Raw genomic sequence first — 24302 nt, 5'->3', positions numbered from 1 at the left:
TCAGTAGACATCACTAAACTTTTTAAGATGTGATGTTAATAGGTTCTAATAGAAGCTCCATCAAATTCCCTTGGTGGAAAAAAAGCTGCAAAACAGAAGATAATCACCAGGTGGAGAAGCCTCAGGCTTGGACTAAAATGCAAAGACCTGGAACAGGGATAGAAGGACAGCATTGCCAGCAGGATCACTGTGATGCTGCTTGCTCTACAACTATCTTCTAACAGGGCTCCAGAATGCAGTTTTCTGGCACTGCTTACAAAATGTATTTGCCAAAAAAGGTATCTACTACAATGACCTTCTAAAATTCAGCAACACTTTAAAGATCCCACATTTGCTCCTATATGGCACATTCACATTGATTTCCCCCTGAAAGAAATCAAGTTGCCCTGCCAGCTCTGGGTATGAGCCGTAAAATATCTGGAACTTACACAAAAAACCCCAGGTAGCTGTTCCCAACAAGAAAGGAAAGAAGGCAAAAGGGGATATCAGCAAGGGGATGTCCATCACCTGATCCCCTTCTGGTGCTCAAGTAATCACTAACAAGATAAAGGATTAGACTAATGGACATACTTTGAATAGAACTCTGGCAGAAGGCATAGAAGTACCAGTTGGTAAGCTTGTCGTATCAATAGTGGGTGAATGGGTGGTTCTTCTAAGGTTTGAGTACTGTTCAGTTCAGAGTAGGAGATAAAGTAGATAACTGTAACATGAGTAAACAAAGTGTGTGTGTGTGGGGCGGGGCTGGTCAGGCTTTGTTTTGGGTTGGACAAAAAGCCAGATAATCTAGAGGCTGGATGGCAGTTTGACACACTACTCAGACAGACACCACAACCTCAGGTCATTCACTTTAGTATTCCTACCTGCTGCAGACCTGGAACAACCCTTTTGAATTGAGTCATATGGCAGCTTGGAGCCATCAGAGGGAAACCTGAGTAAGAAAATCAGAGGCAATTCATCTTGAAAGAGGGATACAGGGCTCTACTTCAATAATTTGCTGTCAAGTGCAAAAGCTAGCACACAGAGGTAGAGTCACCTGACTGACTTAGTTTGTCATCAGATACATGAGTCCTATCATCCCCACTCCCTGTCAATACCAAGAGATTTCCCATGTCTTGATGCTAAGAGGTGCAAATGATAATTGTAACAGGACTGTGCAGCGACGACGACACATGCTGTCACCTGGTGGCTAAGTGGCTCCTGTTTTGCTCTGATTCTGGGTACCCTCCCTTCTAATCTCCCCTGCCACACTTTGATGTACTGGTTAGATAGTTAAAGGAAGCTGCTTAATGGTCCCAGGGAAACTTTTAGTCTGTTTGCCAGCCAATGGACTCTCCTCAGATCCTGCTAGCTTTGATCCTGCTCTCCCACTAAGATGGGCACCCTCCTGGCCCCTTCATGCCTGGGGCACCCATAGCCTGATGGACTATTCACAGCCTCTGAACCTCCCCTACACTCCTACAGCTATGCCCATGCCTCACAGGTGGTAATACATTAATTGTTTCAGGGCCCCCAGTCCCATTTAAGGCCACTCTCAGCTTTTCTGTCCCTTGGTGGGGCCTTGGCCTGATCAGCTTCTACCCATTTCCACTCTGCCCTAAATGCAGAGGCAGATGCGAGACCCAGACTGGCTGCACCTGCCCAGCCCAGGGGCGCACAGCCAAGATGAAGCTGTAGGTGCTGGGACAGGGCCAGAGCCATGAGTGAGACAAAGCCTGCCTAGCACCCCAGCCCAGCCAGTGCCTGGCCCCAGACTGCAGCCCTGGCCCTGGTGAGAAAGGCACTGCACCTTTTCCAGCGCTGCATGCTGCTACACATTACCCCCACATATGTATGTGTGTGCATGCACACACCCCCTGGCAACCTTGCCCCGCCCCCAAATTTCCCTAAAATTATAACGCTCACTCTATGCAATAACCATCTATAGTCTGTACCCCAGGGAACCTGCTCTAACTCTTAGTGGCTGGTTCTTCTGCAGCCAACTTCTGCTAAACAGCAGTCTCCTGGCTGCTGGCATTGTCTCTTCTGCTATAATATGCAGCTCCCTGTGTTATCAACAGTGATCCCAAAGTGCCTATCCTCTCACAGCTAGCTTCAGCCTAACTGCCCTCAGTCTCAAGTGTGACATTTTCTCCTCTCAAAGCAACAGGAGCCCTAGGCCTCCTCTCATGGTAATGAAATATAAGGTAGGAAAAAGCCGCTTGTGAAGACCCAATCAAACAAGCAAAATTGCACTTTGGTCTGTCTAGGTTACTTCATTTGGGGGGTGGAATAAGCTCCTTCGGTAGCAAAAAGCTCAACTGACACAACTGGCTTGAATCCAAATGGGCATTAGCTGATGTAATCCAGGTCATCACTTGCAATGCAGATGAAGCCTCTAAAGCAAAAGTCTCCCTAGGAGACATCAAGGCCAACAGGAAGGTTTTTGCCTGGTTAAGCTATCCATATGGACAAACCCCAGCAAGGAATGAAATTTGGCATTTCTATTGCCTGTCTGTTGTGTCAGAGGCATGGTGTTATCCACACCTGCTCTGGGCCTGTTGATTAGGAACTGGCAGCTCTGCTGCTGGAAGCTTAAACAGCCCTGTCCTGTGCCAAAAATATTAGCTGTCAACAATTAAGGGCTGAAAATATAAGCTGTGTTGTGCTTGCACCCCACTCATTACAGGTAGAACATTAGTAACTGACTGATACAACTAAGGTGGTCAAAGTGTTTCCACTATAATCGCAGACTGATTCAAGTGCTGGCATTTCCTAGCTGATCCTTGCTTAACTGTGCAGACCTCCTTTTCTGACTGTAGCTTTTTGATGCACAAGACATATTTGCACATACATAATAACCACACTTACAGATCTAATGGTAGTTCTTGGTATGAGCTACTTCCCTGCTGAAAAGCAGCACTTAGCCAACATACCTGATATAGTCATAGTGGTCATGCCAGCTCTCTCCCTTTGGCACAGGAAAGGCCATTTCTCGTGGTACAGGGGAGATGCCATGGAATGTCTGTTTGGCTTGTCGGGCCTCTGAGAAGGTCACCCCTAAAGGCAAACAAAGAGGAGACAATCAAGGAGGATAAACACTCCTAGAACATCTGAAGGTGTCTCCAAGGGGAGTTGGATGGATCAATTTATAGAAAGTCACATGGAATTCCCTACAGAAAATTGTCGTTCTAAAGTCTGTCTGAAAAAAAGAGATTACAACTTGGAAAATAAACAGTGATTATAGCAAGTGAACACACCATATCCTTGAAACTTGCAGCTTCCAACAAGGCTGGGTAGTTCAGAGCTTTGTTACAGGAGGTCATCTTTTGTAGCATATAACTGACATGCTCAACAACAGGATTTGAAACTCGGTATCAACGAGCTTTGCTAAGGCTATCTGTAGCTCTGTGTGATTGGCATTAGGCTGTTTTTCTGTTTTCATAGCTTATTGGATGCCTGTGCCATCCATTTATTGAATTCAATCAGTGCAATGATTCATTGAAGTAAGGTTTTTTTGTACAAAAGCACATCTGGGAGATAGTCCAGTAGTCCTTTCTGCTAATGTGCCACAATTTGATAGCCAGCTGGTAGTGCACCTGAGCAATACCTCCTGCTTGGAGTGCATGGATTCAAATCCCACCATGGCAAACTTTGGGAGACTGTAAAGTGTAGTGCAGTGGTTGTCAACCCTTTTCCTACCAGGACCCATTTGCAAAGATCCATGGCCTGTCCCGACTCACATGTCCCTGGCCCTGCTGATCCCCTGCCCTTCTGGGCCATGCTGGTGTCCCTCACTCCTGACCCACAGTTCCCTCCTCCCCCCAGCCCTGCCAGAGGGTCTCCCAGTTGCCTCCAACCCACTTGGGCTGGTGCGCAGTGGCTGTAATGACTCTGGCTCATGGGCGGCAACCAAATGAGTCTGGCCCCAGCACAAGCTGGAGGGAGAAGAGGCCTGTGGCACCCCCAACCCTGCCCTGGGCTAGGCCTGCCACACCACACCAGGCAACCTGGTCATGGCCCTTCCCACCCCTCAAGCAGTGTCTTCGGGCTGCCCCATCCCAAGCTTGGACACCAGCCCCTGTGCCACCAGTCTGGCCACACAACTCTCCCTCACCCCCTTCCCATGCTGGAAGGGGCTGGTGCCTTCCTGCTGCCCCAGCCCTGTCTCAGCTCCTGACCCTTTGAAACATTCTTGCAACTAACTTTTGGGTCATGATCCACAGGTTGAGAAATGCCAGTCTAGTGGATGTGGTACTAACAGTGAAGCCAGAGGGCTTAATTCTCACTTTAGGCATTGCTTCTTCTTCATTTCATCTGTTCAGGAAGAGACTGGCTTGCTTATTATTAGGAATACTAAATCCTACATTTGTGCAAGGGCTAGACTAGATGACCTTTGTGGTCCTTTTCAACTTCCTGATTTGCCTTTCAAACAAAGTATCATAGGACAGAAGGCTACAAGAGACCTCAGGAAGTCTTTTAGTCCAGCCCCTTGCTCAAAGCAGGAACATCCCTGACTAAACCATTCCAGTAAAGTATCTGTTTAACCTGCTCTTGAAAATTTCAACAGACAGATTCCACAACTTCTCTAGGTAGCCTATTCCAATGCTTGACCACCCTCCTAGTTGGGAAGAATCTTCCGATCTCCATCCTAAGGTCCCTCTGGAAAGAAGAATGTGTTAGAAGAAAAAAGCTCTGTCATTTCTCTGTTGCACTGATGATGAAGGTTGGAAAAATCCTGGATTTCAGTGTGACAAGAAAGGACAGCTTTCTGGAAGGACTGGCTGGCTAGTGGTTAGAATACTAGCCTAGGAGTCAAGACCTGGAATTCCCTCTTCCTCTTCTGTCACTGATTTGGTATATAGGCCTTGGTTCAGGCAGCTGCAGAATGGGAGGTAATACCTCTCACAGAAAAGTAAGGGCAATGTAATTCATCAATACGTGAGCAGCTCTCATCTCTCCCAGAGAGAAGGCACCAAGGAAGGACAAAGCACTGTCACTACTTGTTCTAGATAATAAGAATGCTTTGATTTCTTGATGTTGTCTCATTTTCCTATTGACTGAGAACTTAAAGTATAATCACTACAGATATGGCTAAACTGTTCTGGGGGGAACTTGGTTTAGAAGCACATTGATGGGAATGGGTTAGGCTCAGGATTCTGACATCCTAACAGGTAGGTTTAAGTTATACAAACCGTGAATTGGTTACCTGGGTCAAAGAGCAGGTCACTGGTATAGAGGTTCTTCACCAGCAGGTTGGAGCAGAGTTTGACACTCTTCAGATGGCTATAGCATCGATTCAAGTACATGGAGAGGATGTAGTAGAGGTCAAGCATCAGAAAAGTCCAGCGAACATTTGCTGGGGCCACCCCTACCAGATCTACAGATCAGAAATAGGTTGCATCAAAGCTATCACTGAAGACTGATAAACTACGTTAAAAAAGGCATAAGTTGGACTGTGCTTTTCTCTAGAGGCACAGAGTGGATGTGTGTGACAGGATGGCTGAGTACCTGCATACACCACTTTTAGGTTTCTAATGATCACTAAAGCACAGATAAAGATTTGCAGAAGAAAAGTGGCAACTGCAGGCAGGCAGGCAACTACCTGCTTATGTATTTGTTTCTATGCCTGGCTTTTTGTGGCCTTCACTCCTGAAAACCTGGATGTCCAAATCCAATTAACATTTTTACAATCATAGAAAATTAGGATTGGAAAGGAACTCAGGAAGTCATCTAGTCCAACTCCCTACTCAAGACAGGACCATCCCCAACTAGATCATCCTAGCCAAAGCTTTGTCTAGCTGGATCTTGAAAACCTCCAAGGATAGAGATTCCACCACATCTCTGGGTAACCTGTTCCAACATTTTACTACCCTCCTAGTAAGAAAATTCTTCCTACTATGTAACCTAAACCTCCCTTGCTGCAATTTGAGACCATTGCTCCTTGTTCTGTCATCTTCATACTTTGCTAACTTCAAAAAATAGGTCAGATTCTCATAATCAAATTATACCAGACTATATAATGAAGAAATGGCTTCCTGCTGCCAACCAACAGGTGGCTAGAAGTGTGATGTAGGAATGCCTAGTAAATTATAATCTAGCTATCTAAGATAGCTACGTATCCTAGTCTAACTGCTGATCCTATTATTATTCATATATTACACTTAATCCTTTCTTGACTCAATATCCTGAGCCAGAGAGTTCCCCAGGTTAATTTTATAATGTGTAAAAGGAAAATAAAAATTCATAAAAATCATAGAAAAGTAATAGGGGTGCACTGATAGAGATTTTCTTGGCTGATACCAATAGCTGATTATTAACCACGCATATCAGCTGGTACTGATCTGATAACCGATTTATAGGAGCAAAGCCCAGCAGCATGCAGAGCAGTGCCCTGCAGTAAAGTCTGTGGAGAGGAAGGAGAGTGGGAGGTAGACTGAGGCTCCCACAGTAAGAGAGGGAGTGGTGCAGGGGCAGGGACTAGAACTGGGGCTGGGGGTGCTGCCCAGTCAAGACAGTGAATGGTATCCCAGGGGGAGCACGACGGAGCCGTGGGCAGCTTATCCAGGGGATCAGCATCTTGGTGCTTAAAAATGGCAGCAGCGGTGCTTGAACTAAAGCTCAAACGAGCTTTAGTTCAAGCGCTGCTGCCACCATTATTAAGCATGGAGGCGCTTTTAAGAGCAGAGCCTAGAAGGGTGAAGGCAGATGTGGGCTGCCTACCGTGGACTCAAGGCTCTCTGCCCTGCTGCTTTTGCCCAAGAAGCAGTGTGCTGCATCCCCAGCCTGCTCTGCAGCAAGAGGCACAACTTGCTGTGTCCCCTGCCGCTGGGTGGACAGGGGGAGCACAACCAATGGCATTGTTTTGCTCCTGGGGCAAAAGGCAGCAGGGCAGATAGCCCCAAGCCCACAGGCAGCACACAAATATGGTGGGGGGGACATGTGCCCCCCATGCCTCCCCTTGGGGATGTGCACAATGGCAGGAAGCCGCTCCTGCCTGTCCCCCCACATCTGCCTGTGGCTCCATCCCACTCCCTGCCCTGGCCCCAAAGTCCCATTAACTGCCCAGCCAGGGCAGTGCCCCCCAACCCTAGCCCTACTCCCTCCCTCACCATGGGGGGCAGGTCTCAGTCTGTCCTTCCCCCTCCACAGACTTACTTGCAGGGCACTGCTCTGCATGTTGCCAGGCTGCATGCCTGGCCATGTGTGGCTGTGCACATTCACATATCCAGGGGCCCCAGCCAGAAGGCATACTGTATTTATTGGTATATTACAGGCTACACCAGCCAAAAAAAGCTTACAGCCAATAATGTTCATTTTCCTTTTATCGGTGCCAACCTGATATGGCACCAATATATTGGTGCACCTCTAAGAAGTAGGATCATCTAATCCAACCCCCAGACTAAGGCAGGACCATCCCTATCCAAACCATACTATAAAAATCCATAATCTAATCTCTTAGTAAAACTACCATCAACCCTGACACAACACAAGACATAATACCCTAACCTGCCCCAGGTAAAGCAGGGGGACCACGGCACTTTTAAAACTTAAGTGTTAAAACCATTTGAACACCAGCTTGCTCATCATGCTTGAAGTTGTACTTAAATGAAACACCAACAAAATTCATAGAATAAATCCAGTCCTAGAAAGCTCAGGTCATAAATGAGTATAGCAATAGTAGGACAGGACTGGTTATTTGTCTTTGAAAAGGTGTTCACTGTTATCCCTTCACTGAGGAATCAGCCTAACTCATATCACCACACACATTCTTTTACCTCGCTTGGAAGTCTTGCCAGTACTCTCATACACTGATCCTTTGGCTGCTCCACAGATGAAGGGGAATTGAAGCCATGTAGCTGTCGATTTGAACTCCTTAAAAAGGTTGGAGAAGGAGATGCGGACAACCTGGCTATCCTGGGAACAGAGTACTGTGTTATTCACCAAGCAAGGAATACAGGGAAATGCTACAGATAAGAGAGTTTGTTAATTTGGTCCACATGACTTTATTTACATTGACCCACTTTGCCCCAAAAGACTACAACCAGCTTATCTTGTGGGCTGTCCTATACAATGTGACCACCGGCCAGAAAGAACACATACTGAGGTCATAGACATGGATTATGAGACTTTATCTTGAGTCCACCAATTTCATATTAGAACATGAATCAAATGAAATCCAGGGCAATCACTACTGACAATAAAACAAGCTTCCACAGTAAGTAAATTAAGAGCTAAAGGACTGCCAGGAGGTCTCTGAGCCTAGAAGTAAGGCACACAAAGATGTTCAAGAAGCCATCTCTCCTTTTCAGTTTCATTCTGACAACACTACCGCCATTTACAGCTAGTGTTGGCAATTTTTAAAAGTGACTGGTAGCCACTTATGACCCAGTTGCTACTGCAAGCTACCAGTCCACTCTGTAGCATCTCCCTTGGTACACCACCAAATACCACTGATTTCCGTTGCCAACAACGACAAGTAACAAATTCAGCAGTGAAACTACACAGAAGCCGCAGTAGTGGGGGTGAAGGAACAGCTGTTTGCCCTGAGTAGAAAAGGCAGGGGCAGTCACTTGCTGGATGCTGTGGAGGGGATCAGAGCCCCAAGGCAGAAGAATGCACAGTGCTGGGCAGAAGTCCCTCTGCCACCTCAGGCTCCAATCTCTTCATAGGCCAGATCTGGCACGTGGGCTGTAGGCTGCCAACCCCTGGTCTTTGGGACTTCTGCCTGAGAGACCTATAGCAGATTACCTTGCCATAAGACACTCCATGCTGTGCAGCTCTGTTCTGTAATCAAGCTCTTATGAAAAACTACCATATTCCAGGCATCCCCCGCTCCTCTACTCCTGTGACAGCATCAGTTACACCAAAGACCATGAGATAGATGTGCACACACTCACTCACACACCTCTGTGGTGACATCCAGGTGCACAACAAAATACTTGTTGGGCATGGGCCTGAGGAGCAGATAAAAGTAACGCCCAGTGAGCCCCAGTGACTGCGTGCTGGTCTTAGGCAGCTGAATGTAGTTACTGGCAGGAACAGCCCCTCGGATACGATACACTGTTCCCTTCAGCGTCTTGTCCTGAGAAAAGCAAGTGTGCATTAATGCAAAGTTTTCTTTCAACATAGGAAAGCAAAGCGCAGATATTATGGTGGCAACCTACTGTTTGCCCACGCAACACATGCAATGACATCTGCCCGCTTTAGCTTGGAGTCTGGGATGTGACAAGATCAGTCTACTGGGGCATTGTAGTGCAGAGACTGGGGAACTGTGAGATCCTGTCTCACGGTGCTCCACCTTTCCAGTACAGACGTCCAGTACCGACCAGGTCTGCAGACGCTGTGCTCCAGGGACCTCCCTCTCCAGGCAAGGGACTGATGCCCCAAGAGTACCACAGCAATCCCTGCGCGAGGAACCACCACGTTTCCTACTGCCTCAAGGGGCTGCAGGTGCAAGGCAGCGCAAAGGCCCTCCCGTCTGGGGCTGGGTGGTCCTCCCAGGGGTGCGCAGCCATTACCATGAAGGTTGTCACGTCTCCTTCCTTCGTGGATCGCTTCCACTCCTCCACCCTGAAGTGCTTGAACACGTTGAGATACGGGTGCTGCCAGGCTGCGGCGGGGAGAGCCAAGGGGGGCGGTCAGAGGCCTGCCACCTCCCGCCCCGCCGGCTCATCCCCATCCCCAGCCCCGACCGGGGGGAAGGGGCGCAGCCGCACAGGCCCCGCACGACCCCCCAGTCCTCCTGCCGCCGCCCCACCCCTGCAGTACCCTTAGCCATGGCCGCGCGACCCAGCTCAACCGTCCCGCCGCCGCTGCCACCAATCCGCGCCGCCAAACCCGCCCGCCACCATAGAGCTCTTGGACCCTCGGCTAGAGCGGCTGCGTCGTCACGTGACCTCCCCACTGTCTGTTGGAACCTCCCCCCGCCCTGGAACGGGGGTATAACGTCCCTCTTGCGCCACCGTCCACCTCGGGACAGCCCCCATGGCTGTTGGGAGGACCCAGCGCCCCGTTGCCATGGGCCCGCGTCTTCGTAGCGCCGCGGCGTCCTGTGGGGGCGGTGGCAGCCGGGCTCGGCCTCGGGGAGCGGGCGCGGCCGCCTCCAGCCTCAGGGGCTTCCGTCGGCGCCGGCGGAGGGGTTCGGCCGGCCCGTTCGCTGCGTAGGCGGGCGCGGGCAGGACGGTCTCTGTCGGCCGCGGCCCCTGCAGCACCGGTGCTCAGGGAAGCGAACGCGCCTGTGAACGATTTCGTGGAGGGGCCAAACGTGGCCGGATCGGGCCTACGGAGCCCTGCCCCTTCTCCCCGCCCCCGCGGGACCGGCCGGGCTGCACTGCGCGGCGCCCGCAGGCCCGAGACCAGACCGGAGCGGAGGAGGCCGAAGTCGCTCCTTATTCCGGGTTCCTTTTCCACAGCGAATCTTCACGCAGCTCAAGGTTGTCAGCAGTGCACAAGACAAGACCGGGAGGTAGAAGCTTGTGGGAAAATGTAGATTTACTAACAGAAGGGTTTTACGCTGATACTTACTCAGAAGTGTTTCCCCAGTGGTGGAGATGTGTGTGGTTTGGGGTGACCTGAAAATGTGTTTGCCCCATAACCGTGACCTAATCTCAGCTCTTTATTCAGGGCTCTGTACTCAATACATGATACTGTTTTACATTTTTATTTATGAAATTCTAACTTTATCTTGTCTCATTCATTGCTGACAGTGTTTAGTCATGTAAAGATTGGCTTTGAAAAAGGAACCAGAAATAAGGACCTAACTTCAGCCTCACCTGGAGCAGGCCCTGCGTGTGGGCTCAGCCTGGTCCCACATGGGTCAGCTCAGACCAAGGTGCAGCCCCCAGGGGCCTGATGGTGGGGCCCCATGGGCCAGATCTTTGATGCCCTTGAATTAGCTTGTATGTTGCAACTCTGCCTTGAGAACAAGAGGACCACAAATGCTTCAGTCTAGAGTCTGTAAAATCTAGATACAAAGGTCACATACACACAAAAAACCACTTGGGCTCACAGGCCTCACTTCCTACATCCCTGTCAGGATCACAGAGCAACTGTAGCTGGCCTCTGCAGCAATCTTCCCCAGCTCTTTTCTGTTCAGTTACATTTCCCCCAACATGACTCATTCCTCCATTATTTAAAGCTCATTCCTGCCTGTACTTCACAGATTAAAAACAAACCACCTCCAAAGTACAGTTAGCATTGGCAGCTGAGGTAGACTATGAAGAGTCTGACAGCCAAGATCATTGCATGCTCCTCTGGGGGAAGGCAAATTAATAATTAGCTGCACAGAATGAATCGGAATTAAAACACCACTTGCAAATGTTCTGTCTGCTCCATTTCTCATCCCTTCCTTCCCTCTCCTAATATCCAGGCTCTTGTCAAATATCTTCTCTCATATTAAGAGATGTCTTTACCTCTGACCCCCTGCCAAAATCTTGGTCCCCTCTTGTTACATCATGTTTAGATACCTAACTATGTCCTATCCACTCATTTCTCCTCTTCAATTTATCTCAAATCTCAATCTTGCTTTTTTCCCTTCCTGGGAATGTCACCCCTTGAGTCCCTTTATTTAGTCTATGCTATTTTCAAGCTGAAACTCCTTATGTCTACCTTTACAATTCTACACAAATCTAGACTCTGCCCATATTTCTGTCTTTGGCCTCTGTAGGATAAACAAGAGTCTTACACAGGACTGGGACAGACACTGTTACTGACCCCCTAGCTGTATTCCCCATTGCTCCCCATTGTCAAATTACTTTTATCACTTCATTTATCCTTCTCTTTAACTTAATACTTTCCTGCTCCCACGCCATGCTGCTCCCTACTTTGCAAACAGCCTCATGTTCTTATTTCCTCCCACATACCAGGCACATTCACCATTGTCCATCATCAGACAATGCCTGGATTTTCACCATAGATTTCTACTCCTAGCTCTCTAGTCTTCCCCTTATTCTACCTCAATCTCTACTGAAAACTACCAGAACTTATATGATTCACTTGCTGTAAAATAATGACAGACATTTTTGCAGCAACTAACATTTCTCTACTCTGTTCTCTGACTTCACGGTGGTCTAAAAGTAAATGGAAAATTCCATGTAGCAGAATTATGGTGCTATATTTGTTTTTATTAATCAAAAGGGCAAGAAGCTGAATTTCCAGCAGCATCAGTCACTTGCATCTGTTCTAAATTGCAGAGTTCACTGCAGCTTGACTGGCTTGCTATATCTCACAGCTTCTGACATAATAAGCATCTCAGATTAGTGTTGATTTGTGTCTTTTTTGGTCATTCCATTATCATTTTCTAGTGACTTATCTTTACTACTACTATAGGCCTTCGTTTTGATAATGCTGGTACCTAACACAAGACTCCTGATAACTGTGATGAACTGTTTTAAAAATTAAACAAAAATAAATGGCAAAAGTCACTTTAGGAATGTACAAATCCATTCTAAATGGTGAGATGTCATCATCATTTGCTTGCACAGATTAAGCTAATCAATATGAAGACATAAAATAATGTTATTTGTAAACAGACACCCCAAACTCTAGGTTGTATAACACAAATGCCGGCCAGTATAAATAAAGGATACAATTAACCCCAAATAGTCCAGTTTCTAAGTGAGGGCCTTTCATATGTGAGGCCTCTATGATAAATAGCACATTGCAGAATGGGAGTGGAGCAGCTCTAGCCACCAGTACAAGGGTGCTAGATTGTCTGATGTGAAGGCAGCAAGATAAGTGACAAATTGGGCTAACCAAGGAAGTAACTTTTAAGAAGAGATGGAAGGGAAAGATAATGCCTGAGTTAAAAAAAATCAAACTCTTTGGGGGAAAGTTTTCTGGGTTTTGCAGACATGAAAATTCACTAAGCTGAATTTTAGATGGAAGTGGATTCCCACCTCAGGAGGCTCCAAAAAGAAAAGCGTAGCCATGTACTGACTGAAAACCTAATAGCGATAGGGCAAGGACCACATGAGAAGAGAACTCCATAAGGGCACAACTTGACATTTTACCAGTAAGTATGCAAGTTTCTGAATTTGAAAATACTCAATTTATTAGGCCATATAATTGAACCAAGACTGATGGTCACTCATCCTGTGACTGAACAGGAAAGGTCACAGGTCAGAGAAGTTTACATGCTCAGAATGATGGGTTCCCAAAGCCAACAATTTGCTGTACCTCATGGATTTCCTGCAGCAGATCCTCCTTGTTCAGCTCTAACTGTATGGAAAAGATGATGATCAAAACAGGATCACATTAGTATACCTGAAAGCACTTAAAATGCATCTTTCTAGAATATTTGGAGCCACAGTGATGGATTCAACCAACTAATATCACCTAGTGACTAGAAGGAAACAGAAATAGCTTTCTGTCATTGTGCCAAAAACTGCCCTATTGCCCGTGTCAGAAATGGTATCGTATGTCAGCAAAACTAGCCGACAGCCGGAGCCTCAGAAATGTCAGCTTTAATTAAATACCTTATTTCCAAACATAATTCACACCTTAAAAAAGGGCAAGTGCTTCTTTCAGCAAGAACATTTAGAACCCCCAAGTCAAGCAAAATAAATGTGGTTTCTTTTTTCAATCAACAGCAGACCTTGAGCCAACCTATTCATTCTGTTTTCTGCACCCAAATGCAACAAAGCAGAAGAGATGAGAAAACTACAAACCTTCACTGTGTATTTGTAACACTGCTCTGCTTCCAGCTGCCTTCCCTCCTGGAAAACAACAGCAGCAAGTGAAAAACTTATTTGACAGGACAAGATCAGGTGTTTCAGTTGCTGCAAAGGGACATATTTTAACGGCTTTTGGTGACAGGAATGCCTCAGCTAGGGAACATTCAGTAGGAGGAAGGGTAATGGGAAACAAAAAGGAGAAGTCATTTCTTTTGTCATCAGATTGTTCCCTCTTTTGTGTGTGTGTGTGTGGGGGGGAAGTTCTGAGAACAACAAGCCTGAATCTATTTTTACCACTGCAACATATGAGAAGCCTTTCAGACATGTAAGTAGTTGCAGATAAAGCAGAACACATTGTCACACTTGATGCTGTAGTAACGGGCTGGCTGGGCACTCACTTTCATGCAGACTAGGGCTAGGTATGCCCACACTTCAGCATTGTTGTTATTCAGGGCATTGGCTTCAGAAAGGGCTTCTTCTGCTTCTCCCATCTCTTTCAGCTTTACAGAGGGAGACAAGAAAGGAGCAAAACTTGAACAGGTAGTCAAACATGCTTCAAAATTCAACAAGCCACTGATAGGACAATTGGAAAAATCTCAGCAACAAAAGTCTTATGAAGTGCTTCTGGTCCCATACTCCTCTGACTTGCATAATGATATGAACACAGCTGTGTGAATTTTGAGCAGGGATGGGGAGACAACTGATCTCAGTGCCAGAGTCTATAGCTTCCCTTATTTGTAGGGCAAACTGCTGCTGAATAACCCCATTTAGTTACAAATTAGCTTGGGCTAGTCTCAATGAATTGGCAGTAACTCATTTGCTTCCACCTAGAATACTTAGGATGGCTGAGGAGGAGAACAGATTGTCCCTGAACTCTCCCACTCATTTTCTGAGGACAATACTTCCAGTGCCAAGGAGTCCCTGGACCAATGCTGCATCTGTTGTGGCCAGAGGCCTTCCATTCTGACAATGCTCATGCCTTTAATAAAAGAAAGGGGTCTTCTCAGCAGCAGTTTGCAGCCACTGAATTCTTCTCTATATTCCATCTAGCTTAAGAAAGCAATGTAGGCCAGTGGAAGAGGATCCTTTCTGTTGATACTGAAGTTGCAGGCAGAACGACACTCATTTAACATGGAGTCCTGAACAGAGATTGCATGACATACCCAGACAGGAAATTCTGGTGGCCCCAAAGAGTGGGTGGATAGTTAAAAAGCTGGGCCTCACACTTGTAACCATGCTGGCATAAAGTGTTGTGTGGCCAGTACCCAAAAACAGATCTAAAGAGCTTTACTTCCACGGACAGTTTTGATGAAAAGCTTCTGCTTAAGGAAAAGGGGGCATAATGGAAAGCCAAGTCGCAATTTCAACTCCCCAAGTTCTATGCAATATCTACAGAATGACCAAATATGGATACAATGCACCTTGTGCTCTTACCCTATAGCAAGCGATTCCCACTCCCAGCCAGGTGAGGCAGGATGCTGACTTCTTACAGGCCAGTAGATAGATTTGCTTTGCCTTGTCATACTGCCAAGAGAAGAGAGAAACTTGATAGATCTTTGTTATGGAGCCCTGCTGCTGGGGTCAGCCATTCACAGCTCCATGGCTGATCTCTCAACAGGAGCTCTCTAGTCTCCAGCCCCCTCATTTCCAATAGGACTCATTAGAGATGCTACTATCCAACTGCTATTGTGCTACAGCAGTGGCTAAGACCTTACACAAATTTTATGTAGCAAGCAGTTCTGCCTCAGAATAGCAATAATGAGAACTATTTAGAGCTCATCTGGTGCTATAAAGAGATAATGGCATCATCATTATCCCAGTAACACTGAAGCCTTGTTGAGCTGGTCATTATATACACAAAAACTCTAAGCAGTTTAGTTTCTTGAAGCTTTGCTGTATTGTCTGATTGCAGCCATGCAGATAGGAGCTGCACCTGACCTTAAGACCGGGGCCCAGAAGAGTTAGTTTCTCTTCCCTGGGTTAGTTCCCATTTTTTGACCCCCATGTTCCACTCCTCACCTCTTTTTCCTCTAGGTAGATGGAACCCAATCGCAGGTAAACAAAGTGCATCTCAGCAGCATCTGTCACAAAGCTGATGGTTCGCTCATAGCACTCCTTTGCCTCACTGAGGTTTCCACTTAGGTAACAGAGGTGGCCTTTCTGAGCCCAAACATTTGGATTCTGCGTAAAGTCAAAAGTCAGATGCACTGAGCCTGATAGAAGTGGGTGAGAGATAACACTTTATATGATCAATAAAATGGGAGATGCCAAAGGCCATTTGGATACATATCTGTATTACAAGTTTTCATTTGTAGCAAAGGCTGCTTGCACAACAGCACCATCCATGGCCTGGGACTAGGGCTCTTCAGAATTAGAGTAATATAAACAAAAACCAGTTCGGTTACAGCTTATGGCTCCATTCAGCTCGACTTATTCTCAAAGTTGGCATTTCCCTTTCATCTGCATGTCAATATTGTATCTATATGAAACAGAGCAATATACATGCTCGCATGTGGAGAAAGGAACAGGACAGGAAAAAAGGCAGATAAATGTGTGCATGTACAGAAGAAGAATCTTAACTCATGTGCTGCCTGGTGTGGAAAACCAACTAGAATGCAAAATGATGAGTTAAATAAAGGGGGAGATGAATGAAGCAGGCTCAGCACAGACATGCTGACAGCTGAAGGAGACATGACAATTACCAGGTAGTCAATCTGGATAGCTTCTTGGAGACATTCTTCGGCCTTGGGGAAGTTCTTCTTAAGCATGTGAGTCTGGGCCAGCACAAGGTAATAGTCACAGCTGGGGCCTCCCTGAAGGCACAGCAGCTCATGGGCTAGTGCCCTGTGAACAAACTGGAAGGAAAAGCAACACATAGGCTTTACAATGCCACTGTGAGCCATGGACAGCCAAACCCCTGTCTTGCTACTGACTATTGGTGAAGTATGGAGACAACCAGGCTTCTCTATAGGAAAGGGCCAGAGCCCTCCCTCGTCACTGCATACAGGAATACACATATAATACCATGGGTGACTTTACATGTTTCTATTAGGCTTCTGTTAATATCAGTGACAAGAAGACAAATCAGCAGTTCAGACACTGGATATAATGCATTTTTGCCTTTGAAATTCTAACTATTGTTTTTAGTTTTCCTGATCTGCTATTTTAAAAACACACATCAGATTTCCTAGCCTTTATAGACAAACTCAAAAGTCAGGCAGTATGTGAAAATCACTATGTTATAGCAGGTCCAGGTGAACAGGGAGGTCATAGTGGGTAGGACTGGAAGGCAAGTTGCCAGGCAAAAGGAACTTGATGCTCTGTGATGGGACTTCAGAGTACGGGGCAGTCAAACTCTACAGCTTCCCTGATCCCCACTGGGCACCCCTCTGCATGGCCAACATTATATGTAAGTTTATTAAGTCTGAAAAGTTCCTCTGGAATACTACCCATGCACTGCGTTAATGCATTCTCTACAAGGGAGTGTGAATATTTCTTAGAATGATGTGGACAGGTGGGCCTATGCACTAACGGTCCTTCAGAAAGAAGTCATTCTGTATTGCCTGAACTGAAAGATGCCTGAATTATGGTGGCTCTAATGAAGGTCACAAAAAGTATTTGTTTCAATGAAACCCAGAGCCAGAGTGATTGTTTTGGATGGGGGATACTTCCTGTGCCATTGAAAGGCCACTCTGACCACATGTAGAAAGTTATTCGACCTCAAAAAGTGATCAGCCATGGCTACATGATGTATCAAAACAACATATCTCATCCCCAAACTATCTATGAAAGAGGCCCTTAATGGGCAAAATCCTGTGTTGCACATTACCCTTGCAATAAAGTAGTGGTGAGTTTAAATACTCTCATTGCTTTGTCTAGCTGAGATTATTTGGTAACTCTAAGGACCATTTTAGGTTTGAATTCTCCAAGTAGGCATCTCTTTGTGGCATTTCATAAGACCCATTTCTGCATCCTTTGGTGTTTAGTGTGTTAAGGCTGCATGGACTCTGTAGAACCAGAAGAGCATCCCACTGGGAACTGCAGAGATCTCACTCTCTAATTCTAAAGGAAGTAACTGTCACATGTTGTAGAATGTTTAAAAACCTAAGTCTGTCTTTCTCCCCTATTTCATGCTGCACCAACCTGTAGAGCATTGACCTCCATCAAGAAGCGGATGGTCTCCATGAATATTGTGGTGGAAGGGTGGGAAAGTCTAGAAACTGGGACTGTAGTAGTAACAAAGGATGACTCCAGAACACCTGTGCTCAGTTTCTTCATTTCTGAAACAAGGGTAAGGAGAAAGGCTCAAAGGGGCTGAAGAAAAAGAGGCTAACAGTAGTTGTAGCCCCAAATCAACACAGGCTATTCCTTACTATGTAGGCAGCAGTGCCTCGAGCCAACCTCAACTAACCATTTTTTTCTTTCATAAGCAAATTAGTTCCTCTCAATAATCTGAAAGAGAATGATACCACTATCCTTTGGGCTGGATGCTATTTCCCTGTCATGTACCTACAGGGCAGATACATAGACATGTAAGTGCAGTTTGGGGCATTCACACACTGGTGATTGGGATTCAGTGTACTTATGCTTGCTCCACACATCCCTACTGAGTGTATTCAGTAGCTGCACCATGGCCCCACAGCCACTCAGGCATATGTATAGAAATGCCAGGAAATGCCAGAACTTTAGTCATAGAATTCCATGATCACAAGTGTTGGATTCAGGAGGAAGATGATGACTTCCCTGCCTTTTGCCCTAATGCCTCACTGGATAGATACTTTAGTTCTAGAGCCCCACTCACTAAGAGGGGATTTGAGCCCAACTTCTCCTTTCTAGCAAAGTGCTCTAAGCACCAGACCTTACCCTAAGCACCTTTATACCTCCTACTGAAGCTGGTCCACTACATTCATTGAATAAAATGGGTAACCACACTGCAATAGTTTCTGCTCTACTGGGAGAAGCAGTCCAAGTTAGAACTCAGAGTACTATCCCATCTCACTGAGCTGCCTCCTTTTGGCTGGTTCTCCTCTTGGCCCCACAGATCTTCCTGTTGGCTGCCCAGCGGTGATGCTCCAGTCAAAACAGACACCTCCACCCATGGCCAATGTCTACTGCTTCACAGGAAAATGAAAATCATCCACAGAAGCCAATGAAATATTCATGAGGAGAAAGAGAGTCTTTCTTGGCCCCTAATTCAATCAAACCCCGCTAAAAAGTAATTATTCTGTCCTTCCCAAGACCACACTGCCCAGAATTATGTTCCCCTTTTAGCTAGTCCCTACTGGGCATATGCTGTGACAGAAACAGCAAGATGGAAAATTGACACAGCAATCTAGTTTGCTAACCTAGAGTTTGGAAATAATGTTCAGCAATGTTCACTATCCTGGCAAGCTGAATACTAAATAATCACCTTTCTTGCCTTTGTCCTATATTACGAGCATTTATCTTCACCTCATTCTTCCCAATGGAACCTGTGAAGTCCCCTGACCTTTGTTTAAGCACTGAGTACCCCTCTCCAAGACAAAGACCCCATTTTCTAACCTTTCTGAGGTGGCTCCTTGTTCTTACTGACACTGGGAGAAATCTTTTTGGTTCCTTTTGCTGGAGCCTCCTCTTCTGGCAGCTGGATGGTTACAACAGGTTCCACAGAATCAGACTTGAGTTTGGGGGAGATACTTGAAGTCTCATCTATAACCCAGAAGGATTATTGAGTATAAATGAAAAAAAAGTTCTAAAAAAACCCAGTTATTAGCAGGAAATGTAGTGGAAAGAAGACAGAAAAATCAGAGAAAAGTAATGCACAGGACTGCTATGAAATGCTACCCTGGGTGCAAGGCTTTGGGGATGGATTTTTGGTGACAGGTATCTTGCAAAATTATAATAAACAAGACAAGTTCTGTTCTTTGAATTCCTGGGTATGCCAAGGGCCATAAAATAAATGGGATATTATATTAGGCCACCTGCCTGCTTTCCTGGATTGATGCTAAAAATAAAAATAAAATTGGCCTGTTTATCCCCTGCCCTGCCCAAGTATTTGTAACATAGGTCAGGGAACAGCCACACCAAGATGATCTTATTTTTGTCCAACTGCAACACTGAGTTTGGTTCACACTGCAAAACTATTATTATTTGTATTGCAGCACAGCTTAGGAGCCCACCATGGACCTGGAATTCACTGAACCACAGATCAATGGTTCTCAAACTTCTTAGCCGCACAGCAACCTGCCATCGTTTTTTGGAATTTAGTGGCATTCCATCAAGGAATAGTGAGCTATAATCTACCTGGTGTAGGTACGGGCAACAGGGGCAGGAGGTCATCCCGCCATGCTCTTCTTTTTCCAGAGCCTGCCTCCTCTCTGCCCCTCCTCTGTATCTGAAGGAGTTGCCCGCTCCTCTAGCAACTTGCACTGCAGGGACTGGAGCCATGTGCACCCATGGCCCTTCCTGCCAACCCCCGAGCACGGGAGCAGCAGGAGGGATGAGCTGGGCTGAAAAGTATGGCTCCGCATCTACACATGTGTGCGCACAATACCGCATAGTAGTAGGAGCACTGAGACCGCCAGTTTAGGGACTGATTGGAGGTGGGGAGCATCCATGAACACCACTTGGCAGCAGAATGCTGGAATTCCCAGCCCTGGGCAGGAAAAGGAGTGATTGCTTTCCTCCTGGCACAGGGGGCAGCTGCTGTGACACCTTCAGCAGGGTCTCGTGACACCCTGGTTGAGAATCACTGAGCTAGATGCTAGACAAGCATGGAGCTAAAACCTGGACCCTGCAGCAGACATCTTACATTCTAACTATAAGACACAATGTTATAGAATCTACACAGAGACATGGTAGAGTACAAGGAAAGATGAGACAATATTGATTAACATGAAAAGCAGTCAGTTCAGCACACCACATACCTAACCTCTGCCAGGATTTTTACAGGCACCACGGCAAGGGAATGTTTTAAGGAGGACAGTAAAGGAGTTATGTGGGCAATGATGTAGAGTTCCTCCAGCTTGGAGGAACAGCAGAACATACCAAGGTGTTGATCAGCAAGAGGAAGGACTACATGCAGGAGAAAGGGCTTGGCAGTGAAACATCACTTCTAGGGGTGAACTCAGCAGGAAGCTGTTTTCAATGGATTTTCTTAATGGGCTGTTATTTATTTATTTTTAAAGAGGGAGTACTAATAGTAAGATGAACAGGCTGGGATCCTGCTTGGTTCTGCTTCTGTAGACTTCTTGTACAGACCCCAGAGCAGACTAAAACCCTCTGATCTCTAAAGTGAAAAATGCAGTTCTTCAAATTGCTTTGAGGTTCCTGACTGAAAGCAGAAATGCCAAGTATTGAAATACCCACTGTTGATGGCTCAGGGGTGGAAAGGAGGGCAAAGGGGAGCCGTTTCTTAAGACAAAAGTCAGAACTACAATCCCCTTTCTAATCTCTGAAATAGCACAGCCGCACCTCTGACCCTATCGCCTTCATTTTAATGGAAGATCTATCCCTATTTTCCACAGTTGGCATTCTGTCTACCCAAAATCCTATTTCATATTCCCTCCTATTTCATATTCCCTCATATACTTTCTACTTCTCCTCTCAGGTTTGCCACCATACGCCATTTCTCCACATCCATCAGAGCTGGCTGCTGGTGTCACTGCTTACTTCCTCAGCACGGTCTCATCCTGGCCAGAGGCAACAGGTTTTATACCCAAAACAGAGAGAGACTGTAGCATTTTCCACCTCCTTCAGCAGCTTCAATGATAGTTTTCTCCTTCGTCAGCCTTGCCTGCAGTAGCTTGTTAGCCTCATGGAAAGCCATTTCCACACGAATATCATTATCCTGGATGTCATAGAACAACCCTGGGGAAACACACAAATGCTCAAGCGGAAGTCACCCCCCCCGTACTGCAGGCTTCCATATACCTGCTCATTCTGCCTCAGAGCTAGTAGGGGGTTAAGAATTAACATAAGGGCTGTCAACAAATTTTACAGTATATATTAAATGCACATCCCCAGTCAATATATTATTATACCTAAAAGAGTCCAAGCCAGGATGCTAGATGGCTCCAAACAGCTGGAATCCTCAAAAAAAATCTCTGCTTCTTCATAGTGCTCCATAATGACAGCTGCAATACCACACAGAAGCAAGCTAGAGGTGGAGACAAAGAGGTTAACCACAAAGCCCTATAACTGATTAAATCAATGGCATGGAACACATGCCTCTCTTTTCCATCCCACCTACTTAGAACAATCTGTACCTGTACAGATGACTTGGGTTTAGAGAAAGAGCCTCACGAAAACACTCCTGAGCCTTGATGTCTTCTTCTATCAGGAGGCAGAAAGCCCCATAATCTAGCCAGTACTGGATATTCTGACGGTCACGAGCTACTCTCTAGGTATAAGAAACAATTGCTGTAGTTAGAAGTCCTGTAGTCATATTGAGGTACAGGAAGGTTAGAATAAGGCATTCCAATTGTATGATAATCTCCCTTTTCCTACTCTGACCCAAGCATTTGGCTGGCAACCATCAGCTTTTATTTAAGTGCTAGAATTCCTCTTAAGCAGTGATCATTACTGGTATCACCCTTCAGTGCGATTACTCTCAAGCTCTGCTTCCTTCACTTGGTGTTATGATGTCAGCCAGCTTTAGCCAGCCTTCTTGCTGATCTCCTTCTAGGTCTCTCTTTCACTGTTTAAAGATACAATCTTTTGATTTCTTACCAATTCTCCCTTTGGGCTAATTGATCAGTTACTACTTTTCCCTTTCACCATCAAAATGAAAGCCCTCAGTGACATCACCAGCCTCAAGAAAACTTACCTGTCAGTGACACCAGCCCCACTGTCATCACTGAAATGAGGAGAGATGAGGAAAGGGAAGGAAGAAACTCCCTCACCTGCTGGTAGTAGAGAGAGGCCAGCTCATAGTCCCCAGTGACTTCAGCTTCATGAGCAAAGAGACGGAGCTGCTCACAGCTTGCAAAAGTGGGTAGGGTAGGAGCAGCAGTATCCTGTGACAATAACTGTTAAGAAACAGGAGGACCAGGGAGACAAAAAGAGAAAATATCAACATGAAGAAATTTAGTGAGGATGAATTTGTAAATTCAGTGTAATATAAAAGTACACTAAATTTTAGGCTGGGATATGCAGGTTATAAATCATTCCAATTGCTGATAATAAATGGGGCTCTGTAAACTGTATCTCACTGCCAACCATACTGGGCCTCAGGCTTCCTTTATCACACAAGTGAAGGTTTCCTCACTATTTAATACTGGTGAGCTGTTGGTACCAGATATTTTCGATCTTAAAATCCAAGGCTACTTGACATGGGACAAAATATTTTAAGTTCTTTCCTCTGGTAAATTATGTGGCAACACTCATTATTGATCTTTCATACATGCTGGAAGACCTGTGCTACACACAGGAGTCTACTCAGTGCTCATCACATGTATGCTCACCAGTAGCTCTTTTTATCAGTTACACCTTGTACACTTCCCACGCACATTCCATCACAAACAGAACTTTGTCATATTTAACAGTGTATATTTAGAAAATAGATGTGAAAATGTCTTTGGGTTCTGCAAGTTATCATAGTTGTGTTTGGACACTAAGCGCCTGATCCCACTCCCACTGGAGACAAAACCAAAAGCCCCACTGACACTCATAAAAGCAGTGGAAGTCTTAGTTTCCTCAGGAAGCAAATATATTCCAAGTTGCATCATTACAACCATGTTACTTCATGGCTGGGTGTCTGCCTACCTGGTTCAGAGCAATGTGCATCTGATCCACGAGGTACACGTACAGCTCACTCTGGAAGGCTTGGAGTTGCTCTAGGTTGTTGAAAGCTGTTGTCTTCAAGTACTTCTCTCTCACAATCTTCACCACTGAATGCTGCACAGAACAAAAATGAACTACTTGAGAACAAACCCACCTCTTTCACCTTACTACGCTGGCAATAGCAAAAGCAAGGAAGGCAAATTTCCTTTTGTCTGAATCAGCAAGCATTTTTCAGGAAGAAATATCATGAATGGCTTTGGTTAAGAAGAGGAGAATGAACACAGGTGAATTTCACTCTTCTCTGATAGTCTATGGCCCTTCTTGGTGAAGTCCATTGATGGAGTAGTAGATGTCTCCTGACATGTAACCCAAGCTTGGCCAACTGCCTTCCTTGTTAGATCACCAGGCTGAGAATCCATGTACCAGCTAGAAAATACACTGACTAGTTAGTAGATATTCTACAGTTTTAAGATGGCATTGGTTATTCTAAGTTACTGTCAAAGTACAGAAGCTGTTTGGTGAAGGATAAGTCAGGAAGGGAATCAAGAGATTTAAAGAAAGTTTTTGCCTTGAGCTGTTCCTTAAAAGCAAAGTATTTTCCTGAGCGATTGAGCTCGTAGTTGAGTTGACACTTCTGTTCCTCTAGGGTCTGGTGATCAATCATGGCACCATCAGTCACCTGCTTCCCAAACAGTTCATGGTACTCATCCAGGATGGCTCCAGCAATACTGGTAATCTGACTGTGGTAGTCTTTCACAGCCTAGGAAGCAAACAATCCTGAGCTGAAATAGGAGTTCAGTATTGGGATTCAATATTATAAGTAACTTCTAACACGAAGTTTGAAATCAACTGATATTGCAGAACATACTCGATTTAAAATCCATTTAA

General features: G+C 45.7%; 2 protein-coding genes across 4 annotated transcripts in view; both read right to left on the bottom strand.

Annotated features, from left to right (window-relative positions):
* WDR90 (WD repeat domain 90) overlaps positions 1-9806 on the bottom strand; it is a 54559-nt gene extending 44753 nt beyond the window's left edge. For 2 of the 3 annotated variants that reach the window (XM_019539844.1, XM_019539846.1), the window contains exons 1-7: positions 9748-9806; positions 9498-9589; positions 8885-9061; positions 7755-7893; positions 5186-5356; positions 2913-3036; positions 861-928 (exon numbers count right to left, since the gene is read on the bottom strand). In XM_019539844.1, the coding sequence (XP_019395389.1) occupies positions 861-928; positions 2913-3036; positions 5186-5356; positions 7755-7893; positions 8885-9061; positions 9498-9589; positions 9748-9757 (781 nt within the window). In that variant the 5' untranslated portion in view covers positions 9758-9806. Of the gene's footprint in view, positions 1-860; positions 929-2912; positions 3037-5185; positions 5357-7754; positions 7894-8884; positions 9062-9497; positions 9590-9747 lie in introns of those variants that run through there. The other variant, XM_019539847.1, reaches the window with a different exon arrangement.
* A 3206-nt stretch (positions 9807-13012) lies between these two features.
* The window catches only part of CFAP70 (cilia and flagella associated protein 70), a 30127-nt gene continuing 18837 nt past the window's right edge, over positions 13013-24302 (bottom strand). Inside the window, exons 15-28 of the mRNA XM_019539843.1 lie at positions 23983-24174; positions 23397-23528; positions 22535-22660; positions 21899-22032; positions 21674-21789; positions 21381-21500; positions 19194-19340; positions 17796-17932; positions 16355-16507; positions 15672-15833; positions 15087-15176; positions 14051-14152; positions 13647-13694; positions 13013-13197 (exon numbers count right to left, since the gene is read on the bottom strand). Coding sequence (XP_019395388.1) covers positions 13117-13197; positions 13647-13694; positions 14051-14152; positions 15087-15176; positions 15672-15833; positions 16355-16507; positions 17796-17932; positions 19194-19340; positions 21381-21500; positions 21674-21789; positions 21899-22032; positions 22535-22660; positions 23397-23528; positions 23983-24174 — 1740 coding nt within the window. The 3' untranslated portion in view covers positions 13013-13116. The remainder of the gene's footprint in view (positions 13198-13646; positions 13695-14050; positions 14153-15086; positions 15177-15671; positions 15834-16354; positions 16508-17795; positions 17933-19193; positions 19341-21380; positions 21501-21673; positions 21790-21898; positions 22033-22534; positions 22661-23396; positions 23529-23982; positions 24175-24302) is intronic.

The sequence above is a fragment of the Crocodylus porosus genome, unplaced genomic scaffold (assembly GCF_001723895.1).
Source record: "Crocodylus porosus isolate Cpor-Errol unplaced genomic scaffold, CroPor_comp1, whole genome shotgun sequence".
In the NCBI taxonomy this organism is placed as follows: Eukaryota; Metazoa; Chordata; order Crocodylia; family Crocodylidae; genus Crocodylus; species Crocodylus porosus.
This window is presented reverse-complemented; position numbering and strand designations above follow the sequence as displayed.